The 14060-nt window shown below is 37.9% G+C and overlaps 1 protein-coding gene across 1 annotated transcript; it reads left to right on the top strand.

Annotated features, from left to right (window-relative positions):
* The first annotated feature begins 9370 nt into the window (after positions 1 to 9370).
* Positions 9371 to 10465, top strand: ATXN7L3B (ataxin 7 like 3B). The gene has a single exon (XM_028531713.2). It carries the CDS (start codon positions 9703 to 9705, stop codon positions 9994 to 9996), a length of 294 nt encoding a protein of 97 aa, XP_028387514.1. The 5' UTR covers positions 9371 to 9702; the 3' UTR covers positions 9997 to 10465.
* The last annotated feature ends 3595 nt before the right edge of the window (positions 10466 to 14060 follow it).

Here is a 14060-nt window from a genome sequence, read left to right as displayed (position 1 = left end):
TAAATGCAAATGAAGAACACTCATCTGTTTCCCTTTTTCTGTATAATGCAAGGCCTAGGCTGTTGAAGCAAGTGAGAACCAATCACACAAGTGAGAAAATGAGAGAAAAGTGTTGGACGGTTAACTCAGAGTAGATGGAGATGTTAGTAAAGTGTGAGGATCAGTAGAGTTGGGGTAAGGTAACTAAAATGATTAAGATACATAAAATACATGAGGCCATAAGACAGCTAATGACCCTTGAGCATGGGGACAAATCAAATTCTGCAGTTCTTTTAAGAATTGAAAAAGCAAAGAGCAGGTTAAGGTAAATGAAGGAAAAGAGGTAATATATATGAAGTTCAGTTCAAAAAGAGAAATTAGAGTTACTTTAATAAAAAAAACTGCAGTTAATCTGAAAAATGGATGCCCTCGTGTTAGTACCTAAATTTGCCCTTAAATTTACATTTGCCAAGATTTTTGAAAGAAAATTAATCTCTCACTTGGTGGCAATTGCCAGATGCCTGTCTGTGGAACACAGAAGTAAAAGTATCCCACCCACTAGTGTAACAGCTTGACTTAAGAAAATATGAGACAGCTCTTCACGGGAGAAGAGGAACAAAAACAAACCTAATGGACATTAGTCAAATGAGAAAAAAAAATATGTTCAATTAATTATGTGAAAACTTTTTTTATAACTTGAAAGCAAAGAACTACAAACAAGAATGATAGAAATAAACTTAATTTTGCATCAAACAAGTTAATACCAATTTCGTGAAGAAGTTCTAAAAATGACATTATATTTAGGCAGTAAGAACCTTTGTGTGAAGATCTGATGCTTAAAACTCTCTCAAAACACAATTGTAAGTTAAGTTTATGAACTTTTTGTAGAATGCATGGTTTGTTAATCTGGAAAATGCTCCTTTTGAAGCTCTAGGATAAAAAAAACCTAAAGAACATATTGCACAAAGCATCCTTGTATGAGTTTTAGCATCTAGTGAATAAGCAATAGATGTTTAAACTATATTTTATGTCTTTGGGCAATGGTACAGTCTAAATTGGCAGGAACTTTTGATGTAGTACCTATTAATGCTGATTCTAAAGTGGTTTTACAAAATACATTCTAGGAAGTATTGTTACAGAGGATTTTGCAATAAAACAGTAAATATTGGAGACACCATTGTGTAACAGAAAGACAATTAGGTGTCAGAAGTCCTGATATCGAGTCCTAATTCTGCTTTTAACATCTTTGGCCATAGTTTCTGTATCAGAAAATAACATATTATCTTAGTTTCCTCCTTTCTCTATTAGTCTGGTTAAGTAGAAAATGTCATGAACTTTTCTCAGTGAGTCCTGTGTTCAGATGCCCCTTGCCATTGGTTTACTCTGACATGTACTAGTAACCAAAAGGCATGTTTTACAAGCAAGAGTTTACATGTCATGACAGAAATTCTTCATCAACTTTGAGGGTTATATTCTTCAAAAGAATGGCACTTAGCAAAACTAATGTTACTGTCATTAAATATGTTTGAAAACTGATGTAATAGAAGTGCCGTTATGGACGGGGAGAGAAAGGCCCAAGTCAGGAGGCTCTCTCCCCTGCCTCGGTTCTGGTCTCGCCGATAAGACACCAATTCAAGTGAGAAACAAACACGTATGATGGAAATGAGACAGCATGTTTATTTATGAAACACATGTGAACACAAAGCTGCAAGCAGGTGCCCAACTAGTCTAAATGCCCTACATTTAGAGGCAAGTTGTTAGGAAGTTTGTTAGTGAGTTAGTGAGTTTGCTCTATACACTTGAGCCATGGCTACAAGTGGGTACTTAGCTAATCTAAGTACTCTGACTATTGGGGTTCAGGGGTTATATACTGCAGCTGGCTTCTAGGTTCTCCCTTCTTCCTCCCTTTGGGAATAATGTACAGCTACAAAGGCTTTCTTTCTCAGTTAGTAAAGGCTCTTTGTCTTGGTGAAATTGTTACAGAGGCCCCCTTTCCCAGCATAAGCCCCCTTTTTCTCTTGTGCAGTTCCCACTTGTGGTGTTCAGAATACTGGCAGACTTAGTAAGATAGTTACAGAAACCCCTTTCCTCAGCACAGGATCAAGGACTCCCCCCCGCCTCCCCCGGCATTATTTTGCTTGTGATGCTCAGACACACAGCAGTCTAATCAACCTGAGCTCAGAACTGCTAAGTTCATTGGTGAGGCATGCCTTCCTTTTGCTTCTAGCCTCCTGTATGAAGTTGTTAGATTGTAATAGCAAGGGCCCTCTTTTATTTCCCCTCTGGCTGCTCATTTCTAGCTGCTACCTAACAGTTCTAGAAGCCATCTATGTCTAAAAGAAGCTTAATGTATCAGCATTGTAAACTTACTCTGGTAAATAAGCTTTCTTCAAAATCATCTTGGAAGAACAAAACATTGTTGCAATGTCCTGATCTGCCAAGATAATTTTTTTACCGCAATTAAGGCTTTAATTAGGGAAACTGCATGTCTTCCAAAATATTTTTATTTTGCCCATATTTAATTGAAAGTGAATGTCTTTGAACTTGTGTACATCCTTGTTTTATTTTCAAAATTCTCAGCTCTAAACCTGTTCTAGATTATGAGTTTAAATAGACATGTCAAATAAATGCAATATATGGTCCTGGTTGGATCCAGAGGAAAAAAATGCTATAAAGAACATTAATAGGACAAACAGCAATTTGGATTATACATTAGACGATAGTATTAGTCAATTCCTAAACTAGTCAGAATCATAAATTAGTCATTGCATTGTTGTGATATAAGAGAGAACCTTGTTCTTTAGGCACACACAATCTGAAATATTTAGGGGCAATAAAAGGTCATGATGTCTCTGATATACTGTCAAATAGATTAGGAAAAGCATTAGTTCAGATTAGTTTGTGATAAGGAAACTGTGAAAGGAAGAGATAAAGTAAAAGTAGCAAAAAGTTAATGAGTAAATTTGGGTGAAGGTTATGTATATAGCAATTATTTGTAATATTCTCGCAATTCTGTAAGTATGAAATTCCTTTAAAATAAGTGTTTTAAAAGTCTCTGTTAATTGCTGCCACATCCATATTGCCTAGTCATAAATTATTTTCAGTGTTCAAGCTCATACTTTCCTGAGCCCGTGCTAATATTCACATAAAAGCTATCCTTTTTTGCATGGCAATGTAAACTTGCCCCCATAGGAGGGGTGAAAAAGGTATTGTATTTTTATTTTAGAAATATATTCAAAGGCAGTGTCATAAAGGCCTTAAAAATATCTTTACAAACATGTCTGAATACACAAATATGTGGGAATAATTCCAGAGAGGCTCTAAATTCCTTTCATAAACAAAAGTGGTTCTGAACTATCAATATATTGAAAGACCAACTTTTTAAAAAGTACCATTTTGCAAAGTACTAAAATTGTTATTTTAGATTATTATACTATAGTACTTACTAACTATAGATGGCTCTGGATTGCAATGTTTTTCTCTTTAGCAGATCACAAGCCAGAGTTGTCATAAATATCAAAATTCACAAAGCCACCTAGATTTCACAGTTTAGTAGGGCAGATTAAAATCATAAATTTATTTTAGATATTGCAATTTTAGCTTGACACCCTTATCTAATACCAAACTGTGGCATCTCAGAATTTCATGCAAGTTGTGATAATCAGTTTTTTAAATGCAAATCCTAGAAAATGAATTTCAGCAGAGGATGAATTTGAAACTCCAAGCTGGCTGTGTCTGGGTAGACATGTCAGTGTTTATTGTTGAGTTATGACATATACATGCTTTCTGACATAAATCATGGTCTAATAAATGTGTTTTTATAAGAGAAAATAATATGGTAGAATGTTCCCTCCCTCTCTGATACACCATTCACTTATAATACCTAGGTAAGTAAGGAAAAACAAGTCAATGTTTAACAAATATTTTATAAGTGAAAGTGGATTTCATAGGAGTCAAAATTGCTAGATAAATTAAAATTTTGAAGTAAAAATGACCTTCTACTGTCATCAGAAAGGGACCAGGTCTGTCTAGGTCTGACTTGTAGTATGTGAGTTCTTCACTCTGTGCAGAAAAGACTTCACAAGTCCACGTGATTTTAAGAGCATGTTTATTAAAGCTGTAGACAGTGGAACAAAGGAAAGGCTAAGGATAGAAGAAGCAACAGAAGAGATCCTAGGTTGTGTTGCCTTGGCTTTCTTGAGACGTAATGGGAAAGAAGTGAGCCCCGCAGGGCTACGTAGACTCACTAAGAAGTAAAAGTCACAGTGAAAGAAGCAGGCCAAGGCAGAGCTGCTGTTAGTTTATTGAAAAGTCAGAGGGTTCAGGGGGTTAGTCCAGGAGAAGATGCCACTGCCCACTGCTCCCCTGGTTGCAGGTCCCGTGGGGACTCTTAGTGTAGGAGAAAGAGAACAAAAGTACATGCCTGAGAAAAGGTTGGCTGTGGGTGTGCTCCAAGGAAAGTGTCCTGGCTTCCTTTATCTTGAGGGTTTTTATCTGTTTTCTAAAGGCAGGAATTTTAGGGGAGGTTTCAGGGAAGGATCTCAATAGAATAGTCATCAGCATTCCAGGTGCATCTTTCTATACGCTCATTCATCAAAATGAGTGTATAGAGAGGTCAGGGTCATCCTCTGGTCAGTTTTACCTTCAAAGAATGTCACTGAAGAGAGGCCAGACTGAGGTGAGTCTGCCCAGGTATGGTCTGGAATGCGTGAACCATTTGCTTCCAAATGTCCTTGATTAGGCAAGATAAAAACTTGTAATTTATTATCTGGCAATAAATTGCTTGACCAATTTCTTCAGCTATCTGTCTCAGTTTCCCCATTCCACTTGCCAAGGAATTTTTTCTACCTTCTTACTATTCTTCCTCACTTCAAGCAATTTCTTTAGATGTTAAGATAATTACAACACACAACAGGTTTTCAGTGTATGTGCTTAACAATGAATTGTGAAAGCACTTCAAGATTCTCTAGGTAGTAGAGCAGATTAGTTTGAGGGAAGAAAACCCTCAGCCACACAGTTTAAACCTTGTAAGTCAATATTATAGAGTACTTAAGAGTTGGAAAATTTTAGTTTTAAGTAATAGCTAATAAGCTTAGTAATCAATGCACGTAAAAGTTTTTGTTCCAAGAACTGAAGGTATGACCCACCCTGACTCCAGGAGACCATAAGCAGTCCCACCTTTGTTCCTTAGGAGGGCTGAAAGCAATTCAAGATGATATCTGAGCCATTGTGCTTCAGAGTGAGATGACCACCACCCAGGACACAGTTAAAGACTGGGGTGCAGCTTAAGACCACTGCCCAGGACAAGAGTGCCAAAGTTTTTTTTTTTAATCCAATCAACTTTTCCCTGAATTCTAAACGCCTTACCTACACTTTGTTCTCCTTATAAAAAGGGCCACTTTAAAATGGAATTTAAGATGGTTTGTTAGGATATGAACCTGCCGTCTTCTCAGATTGCCGGCCATCTGAATAAAGTGCCCATAAAGATTCAATCGCTGTCATTGCTTATTGAGTTTGGTAGTGACAGGCAGCCCGAACGCTGGTGTCTTTTCTGGTTTCAAATTCATGAGAATTGGCTTAATCCTTAACTTGAAACCCAAGTCCTCAGATTCCTCAGCTCATAGAAATCTAGATTTAAAAGATATATTCGGAAAATGTGAAGCCAGCTGGTTTTACAAACATGAATTTACCCTTGTCCAAGGTTATTGGATAAGTTAGTGGTAAAAATAGAGTAGCTACACAGGTCTACTGATTTCCCATGTATTCCCGATACACTCTGCTACCTCACACTTCTATTTTATGTAAATGCACACGCACACACATACACACACAATGTGTGACTCCTAATATTTGTTTTATGGAATTTCAGTCTTTAATTAAAAACCTTAAATAACTATTTAAAATATGTTGGTCTTTGAAAGAGCAAATTCTACAAGTGCATATATTACAATTATGAATAAAATGAAAATAAATAAAAGCAACTAAAATTTCGCAAGTCCTTTTATTTGCCTTAATTTGTACCCTAGTACTTAAGACTTTATGTACATCATATTCTTTGAAGATTAATTATTTATGGAAAATTAATCCCGGCTACTCACTTTGCATTGAGAAAAATGATTGAGGTAGTAAAGAGCTTATAGTTTTTAAAATTTTATTTTTACAAAAGGATTAAGACCTTCTAATTGCAAAAGAACTATGTAGTTATTTCTAACTTTTTTATGGGATATCATTGATTTAACATGAAGAGTTTCAGTACATTTCAGTAAGAAGGAAAGCAACCCTGGTGAATGATACAAGTAGAAGAGCAGGGGCAGTGGGCATCAGTAAACATTTTTGATGCCATGATAGTGTTCTCTTTCTAGGAGTAAATGTAATAGAATACTGATGAGAAATCTCAACCTAGTCATGGTCCTGATTATCTGAATTTCAATTAATGCAATGGTCTGTTCATATATATGTATTCAAGTAAATTTTATTGAAGACCCACCTTTATTAAATAAATCGAGGATTTGAGTTTTAACTCTCACAGTACAAGGAGGATTTAAGGAGCAGAAAAACAATCTGTCTCTACTGTCAAAATTAATTATGCAAAGGTTCTCATGATAATTTGGACAGAAGAAATGTGTATGAGCCAATCATTATGAAGAACAGTTGCCCACTATAGTCTCTTTTAATTCCTTGCCATTGAAAGTGTGGTCCATCGACCAGCAGCATCAAAGTACGTTAGGAATGCAGAAACCCAAGCCCACCTCCAAAACTACTGAAACATAATCTGAATTTTGAATGATCTGTAACTAATTCACAGGCATATTAAGGTTTGAGAAGCATTGCTTTAGATTAAATTTGGAGAAGGCATGGGAGTGGAAACAATTGTATTTACATCTGTATTTTTTTACCTAACTAGGCATGTCACAATAGTAAGTATACAACACTATTTGTCAGATACTTTTTGAAGACTTTTTATTCATTGACATGTTTAAATATCATAGAAAACCTATGTGATGAAGACTGTTATTGATGTTTTATAATAAGAAAGCCAAGATTTATAGAAGTTAAGTAGATAAAGTCCACACAAACAGTAACTGGTATGAGGCAGTTTAACTCAAGAACTTGTGCACTTAATCATTATATTTTATGGCTAAGCATATGGCTATACGCAGACTCTAACTTATACCAAAATATGTCATTTTTGAAGGGAGAACATATAAATTATATAATGATTTCAATAAAAATCTGCCTTAGATTAAAAAAAAATTCTTATCATGCATGAGGCGCTATTAGCCCAGGCTTTCAAAACCCTCCATATCTGCCAATTTGTGGCTTTTAAGACATTAAAATACACATACCAGAAAATTTGTATGAATGCAAGTACTGGCTTACTCATAAAACAAATACATTTAATTTTTACTTAACCTCTACTCATAAAAATCTAGAGATATTAAGAATGAACTCTAACTTACTAAATGTTCATTTCAATAAATCTTTTACCCATCTGATACCATACATAGCTATTAGAATATTATTAACTATATTTCCTATGCTGTACTATGAAAAGTACAAATCTCCTGACTATTGGGATTTATTAAGATGATCATTTAGTATTGGATTGGCCAAAAAGTTAATTTGTTTTTTTTTTCCATAAGATGGCTCTAGTAGTGTTTATTGTCTTCAACTTCGTTTGAAACAATATGGTTAGATTGGATTGTGACAGCTGTCATATCAGAGTGCGTTTTAAAATATAAAAATTTGTGAATTTTTGTGTAGCCAATTTATTATTGAATGTGGAAGAAAATAAGAAACCTCTTTGGCATATTATGCCTTATTACTTTAAGAAAGGTTAAAACACAACTTAAATGCAAAAATAAACCAAAAATGATTTGTACAGTGTATGGAAAAGGTGCTGTGACTAATTGAACATATCAAAAGTGGTTTTTGAAGTTTCATGCTGGCGATTTCTTGCTGGATAATGCTCCACAGTTGGATACACCAGGTGAAATTAATATCAATTAAACTGAGACACTAATTGAGAACCAACATTATACCATGAAGGGGATAGTCAACATACTCAAAATAACCAAATCAATAAAGTTATTGGTGAAGATGAAAACTGTGTCTTTCATTTTACAAAAATAGATACAGACTTTATAGAAAACCCCAAAAGTTATGTAATGTCTAATCACTGGGGTGTACACCTAAAACTAATGTAATATTGTCAACAGTAAAAAAAAAAGAATGGATTCTAAATTACTTAAGAGTATTCTGACAAATATATATGTTAGAAATTTTTATTTTTATCTGTCTGGAAGATCTCTGTCTATATTTCCTTTATTCTGGAGAAGAAATTAGAGAATCATACAGCTATAAAAACCTAATTTTAATTTTTCTTTTGTTAGATCTTTTTTTGATAAACTCAAAGATACAAGAAGCTGTTCTATTTCACAGGGTTGGTGGTGGGGACTAAGAAAACCTACCACCAAATAAAATAAATACTATAGTGATTTTCTTATAATATATTCAAGTCCAAACTAATATGATTAAAATAACTGACATTTACTAAATGCTTTTTTACATGTAAGGGACTGTCACAACAGAATTTTTTAATGTCATTTAATCTTAACCATAAAATAGAGACTAGCTTCATTCAGGTGAGGAAGTAAGCACTGTTAAATGTTGAATCTGGGACTTAAACTAAGGTGGAATGGCTCTAAGAACGCATGATACACAATTTTAGGAAACTTCCTTTATCTCTCAGTAAATTTAACATATTTCATATTTCCTCTCTGTTCAGTAGAGAATATACATACAATTTTCTCTTTGTATTACTTTAGAGATGTATATGATGATCTACTTATAGTCGCACTGACTTGATGGTCATATAAATAAGATAAATGCCTTAGGTTCGTGTGATCAATATATATTCATTATGTCTGTAGTGCCTTGTTTTTTCATTCAAAAAATAAAGAATGAAAGATAAACTATACTGTAATTTGTTTCCTTGCACCATCTAGTGGATTCAAATGACAACTGCGCAGTACCATAAATGGATTACAAGTTAATTATACATGTCAAGTTTTCAAAGGTATTGCAGAACTATTTGTAAAACTGTATTTCGGGTCACAACACAAATATACATATAATTATTAAATTTTCCGTTTTCATAAGGCAATCAGTTAAGCATGTGTGCTGAGTCCATTAACGTCTGCTTAAAATCACAAATAAACGAGATAAAACAGCAACTCAGCAAACTTTTTATGACCAATAACATTAAGACACACACTTTCCTATTCGTCCCTTGGTCTTCCTAATCTCCAGAGTTTCTAAGGCAGCTGCGCAGAAGCACCGCGAAACTGCCCGGAGCCAGTACGCAGGCGCACTTAGAAGCGGAAGCCGGGAGGTGGGGCTAAATACGGAGCTGGGAGCGGAAGAGGCCTGGGCTGCTGGGTGTAGCGCTGAGTGAAGCACGGAGACTGTTTGGTGGTGGGTCTGGGGCCGGCCGAGCTCAAAGCCCCAGACTCCGAGATACGCCAGAAGAAACTAAGGACTTGGTATTCCGGAGCAGTCGCCGCTGGCTGCTGTTTCCCTGCCTGCTGACGCCCCCGTCGCCTGAAGATCCGGCACTGGGAGGCCTCTAGGCCTAGGCGCGGCCCGCGGAACCCGACGCGTTGCTGCCGGTGCTGCTGTGAGTAATACGAGCGACCTCTCCACGGTCGTTTACCGATTAAAATGGAGGAAATTTCGTTGGCCAATCTGGATACTAACAAGCTAGAGGCCATCGCTCAGGAGATATACGTAGACCTGATAGAGGATTCTTGTTTGGGCTTCTGCTTTGAGGTGCACCGGGCAGTCAAGTGTGGCTACTTCTACCTGGAGTTCGCGGACACTGGTAGTGTGAAGGATTTTGGCATTCAACCAGTGGAAGATAAAGGAGCGTGCCGCCTCCCGCTCTGCTCCCTTCCTGGAGAATCTGGGAATGGGCCTGATCAGCAGCTGCAACGCTCACCTCCGGAATTCCAGTAGCTGCAACATGAGACAGCCTGAGGGTGACCAGGACAATAACATAGACCGGTCCTGTGGTCGGGAGTAGGTAGCTAAACAGGAAAAAAAATAAATAAAAAAGAGAAAAGTCCCAATTCCCACTGAAAATTCTTTAAAAGCCTTTAAAAACCCAAAGTGGAGAATTTAAGAATTTGGATTGTTTTATAAGTATATTACTTAGGTTCAGCTTTGAAACCCTGGGCAGGAGGAGCTGTGCATCTTGTATGCCATGCAATGCAGGTTGATCTCTAAACACACCAGGACAGCAGGAAGTGCACAAGACCCCTGTACTGTCGCCCAGCAGATAAGATCCTTTGGTTTCTTATCCTTTCAGTCTGCCTGAGTCAAGGGCTTCCTGGATAACTGACACTTTGGACATAACTGATGGTCAGGCCTTTATCTTTGGGCCTCAGTGGGACTGCTCCTCTGATCTCTGAACCTTTGATTTGGGCTTCTCCAAGACAAAATGAAAGTCAGGTGTAAGATCTGGATACTAACAATTCCAGTTTGGGAAAATGGAGAAAAAGAATTTCCTGCCAAATCTGGTAGCGGAAGCTGTGGTCCTGGTTCCAACAAGAAGAAAAAGTGAAAGCCACCAGTTTCCCATGGGTCCAGCACTTACAATGACTTCAACGGACTTGGGGACAAGGGCTAGCCTTTTGCTAAATGGAGCCCTCTTTCCGGCATCCATCTGGTGGTGTAGGCTTAGCAAAATGGACACATTGGTTATCCAGGCAGGTTGAGGATTTGGTTATGGTCCCTTGGGGAGGTAGCAGGGGCCTCTGCAACTATGCACGATCGCTCAAACTGCAAGATTCATATCTGGATATATTACTCTGTGGACAACAGTCCGGTGGGGCAGTCATTTTCCTACTCTGAGTTATAATTACAAAGTCCATGGGTCTGACTTGGTCATTATGACAGATCACTACCTGCCTTCTACCCTAGGGACAGGCCTCAAATATAAAGAAGCATGATGGCTGTGCAGGAGACTGGTTTGAAAGCTGAGCCCAGAGGGGACCTCTTCTAGCAGCCCTGAATAATGTGAATGGGTGAGTGTTAGGAGCCGAGGAGCAGGACTGGGTTTTCTCCCATCTGCCTGTGCAATGTTCTATTGAATGCCACTGCTCCTTGGGTTGTACAGTCACAGAGCTCTGCTATGGTGAACCTGTAGACTGTCACCACCTTCTTTGCCCCTCACAAGGGGCAGCCCTTTCCACTTGGTCCTCTTGGACCTTAATTATAGAAGCTATTGTTTGTTGTTGAAAGTAAAGGAAGGGTCCCCAGAAATCCCTTGGCTTCAAGGAATGGGATAGAAGAGACTGGAAAGTGTGAGCCGATATCAGAACTACCATCCACTTAGTTCTGATTGAGGGTTTATGAACTGTAGAGGGCTGGGAGCCCCAAGGTGAGCAGGAACGGTGCTGCTTTATTTGAAATGTTTTCTTACCTCATTCTGTGTCCAGTAAGGGTCCCAGCCTCATCTGTCTGGCTTGGCCCTATGTTCCTCCTGTTACCTGCTCCACTGCCTATCTGGTGCGGCTCATGACTCCAGGTGCTGCCTGCCACTCTGCTTTCACAGTGACCAGTTTCATTTCATCTCTTGATGTTCCTGCTTCTGAAGCCTGTCCAGTTTCCTTTTCCTTAGCTCCTTTTGTTTTTTCCCTAGCTTTTATGGGAGACTCAGAAGAATCTTTCTTGTGGCTCCCTCTGATGGGATTAGGATGGGAAGAAAACCTAATTGTAAATGAAAGGCAATGTGATTCCTAAGCCTTTCTTGGATAGGACTGCCTTGCTAATATGCCTTCCTGTTGTGTCTTACTTTATGAGGAGCTGTATCTTCCCACTTCCACTTGGATATTGCTGCTTAGGACCTAAGCAGAAGAGCAGAAAGGCTAGAGACACATACATGGGTGGAGTGGGTCCTGATCCTAGTTCTCTGACACTGGCTGTGCATGTATCCTTCCTTATTCCAGAAGAAATAATTTGGACTGTATGGACTGATTTGGGTTACATACTCTAGAAGATTCAGGAAATCATAGTAATAGGGCCTCAAGACTGGTGATTACTGCATTCCTCCCATAGAGTTGTCCTGGTCAGGATAGTGGCCTAGTTACAGATTTGTCTTAAGTCTAAGAATTGTGATTACTTTTTAAGAAGTCAAACCATGACAAGAGCTAAAATAACTGGGTAATCAGCCCTTGGCTTTTTATAGATAATTCCTTCTAAGGGAATGTAGAGGTAAAGGAGGGTGTAAGTGAGATTCTAGCCTACTTCCAGATAATGTCTGGGAAACAAGTGGAGGGTAAGGCCATGGTCTACTCTTCCTTCAGAGGCAGAGCTCAGATTGTGGCATTACCATTTTCTTTCTGGCCTTTTCTCCTGGTTAGAGGAGGAAGTGGGAAGTTCATATTATCTGTCACTCTTGTTTTTTGTGTTTTGTCCCCCACTATTAGGGCAGTAGCCCCCTGCCCTGGATGGCTATAAGGTGGGCTGGAACAAACTAACTCCTTACGTTTTGGTGGAGATAATGCTCCCTACCATAGTTGACATTGGTTAGGAACTCTCCCTTTCCCTACTTATCTTCCCTTTAACAGCAAAATTCCTATCCTTTCCTCCTCAATTAAATGTATTGATCACCCTGTAATTCTATTATGTATCTATGTGTGTGTGCGTGTGTGTGTGTGTGTGTGTATGGGGGTAAAGGGGTTCTCTACAAATTTTTTGTGGTTTGTGGCTTATTCTTCCAACATTAGTTCCTATCACCGCATGCACAGGGGCCATTGCCTAGCATTATCGCATGCTGGGATCATTGGGGAAGTGTAGTGAAACTCACCCCTGTCCTTCGTTTTGGAGAGTCTTATTTTTGCATAAGTAGTCCGTCCTATGCAGATTGCTAACTGTGTATGCCCTTTGCCCCTATGGCTGCTGGTGTATATAAACTGCATCCCCCCCGCCTTGGTAAACAGTAATAATAAAATTTTTAAAAATGACTTTTTTGGCCTCTGTTAATCCTTTAAAATTGTGATGTTTTTCAGGTATTGATAGTAAAATAAATGTTGAATTGCTGTGGAACTTTAGTCACTTCTTCCTGAATGGGAGTTTTATCGTAATAGAGGAACTCTGCCCAAGAAGAGATAGAGGGACTGCTCAACTTTGTTTCTCCATCTAGTTCTGCAAATTTGGCTTTCTGCAACACCCTGTGAAAGAAACTGTAGAACTGCCCCTTTTCATATGGGCTAAGAAGGTGGTGAAATAAATAACCCAAGCCTATCACTAAGTGCCCAATGTGAAAGACGGTTCAATTTGAATGGAACTCAATGTATCTTAATATATACATTTCATCACCACTTCAAGCTAATATCCTTGCTCTGCAAAGGCAGGTGCTTCATTGGAAACATGAATTGGCCTTTGTAAAGATAATTTTTTTCTGATACTTTGTATTGTTATTTTGCCCCAACTCTTTATAAAGATTTTCACTTTGTTTTTAGAATAATTCTGGGAATTTTCAATTCTATTTCCTAATCCAGAGTTAGAGCACTTCCCCCAAAGTTGTGCATATTACTCCTTAGTACCGATAAAAATACTTGTTTGCTAAATGCAGTTCATTAAAGAAATAAAACTTGGAAATAATGTTTAGATGAATAAGAAATACAGAAATTGAGCCAGAGGAAAAATCATCTTATGATACGTCACAGAGTCTTTTGGACACATAACATGGCATTGAGTCACCTAGCATCCAAATGCAGCCACAGCGAATACTTTTGGATCCTATTTTTTATGTTTAGATTTGAATTATTATACTTAGTACTGTTAGTTTTCTGAAATGAGATGTACAAGACCTCGGTGCCTTATTAAAGTCACTTGATAGGACATTTAAGATCTTCGCCTTTCATGCTTTCTAAATAATGATCTGTATGTTTTTTTTTAAAAAATTAGATACCTTTTAATTTCCTACATTTAGCTCCTTAGGTACTACATTTTAACAACAGCACATAGCATGACATCAGGAACCTAATAAATGGTTACTTAATGTTGACAAAGAT

The sequence above is a fragment of the Phyllostomus discolor genome, chromosome 2, assembly GCF_004126475.2.
Source record: "Phyllostomus discolor isolate MPI-MPIP mPhyDis1 chromosome 2, mPhyDis1.pri.v3, whole genome shotgun sequence".
In the NCBI taxonomy this organism is placed as follows: domain Eukaryota; kingdom Metazoa; phylum Chordata; class Mammalia; order Chiroptera; family Phyllostomidae; genus Phyllostomus; species Phyllostomus discolor.
Note: the sequence above shows the minus strand (reverse complement) of the source record. Positions and strands in the feature narration are given on the sequence as shown.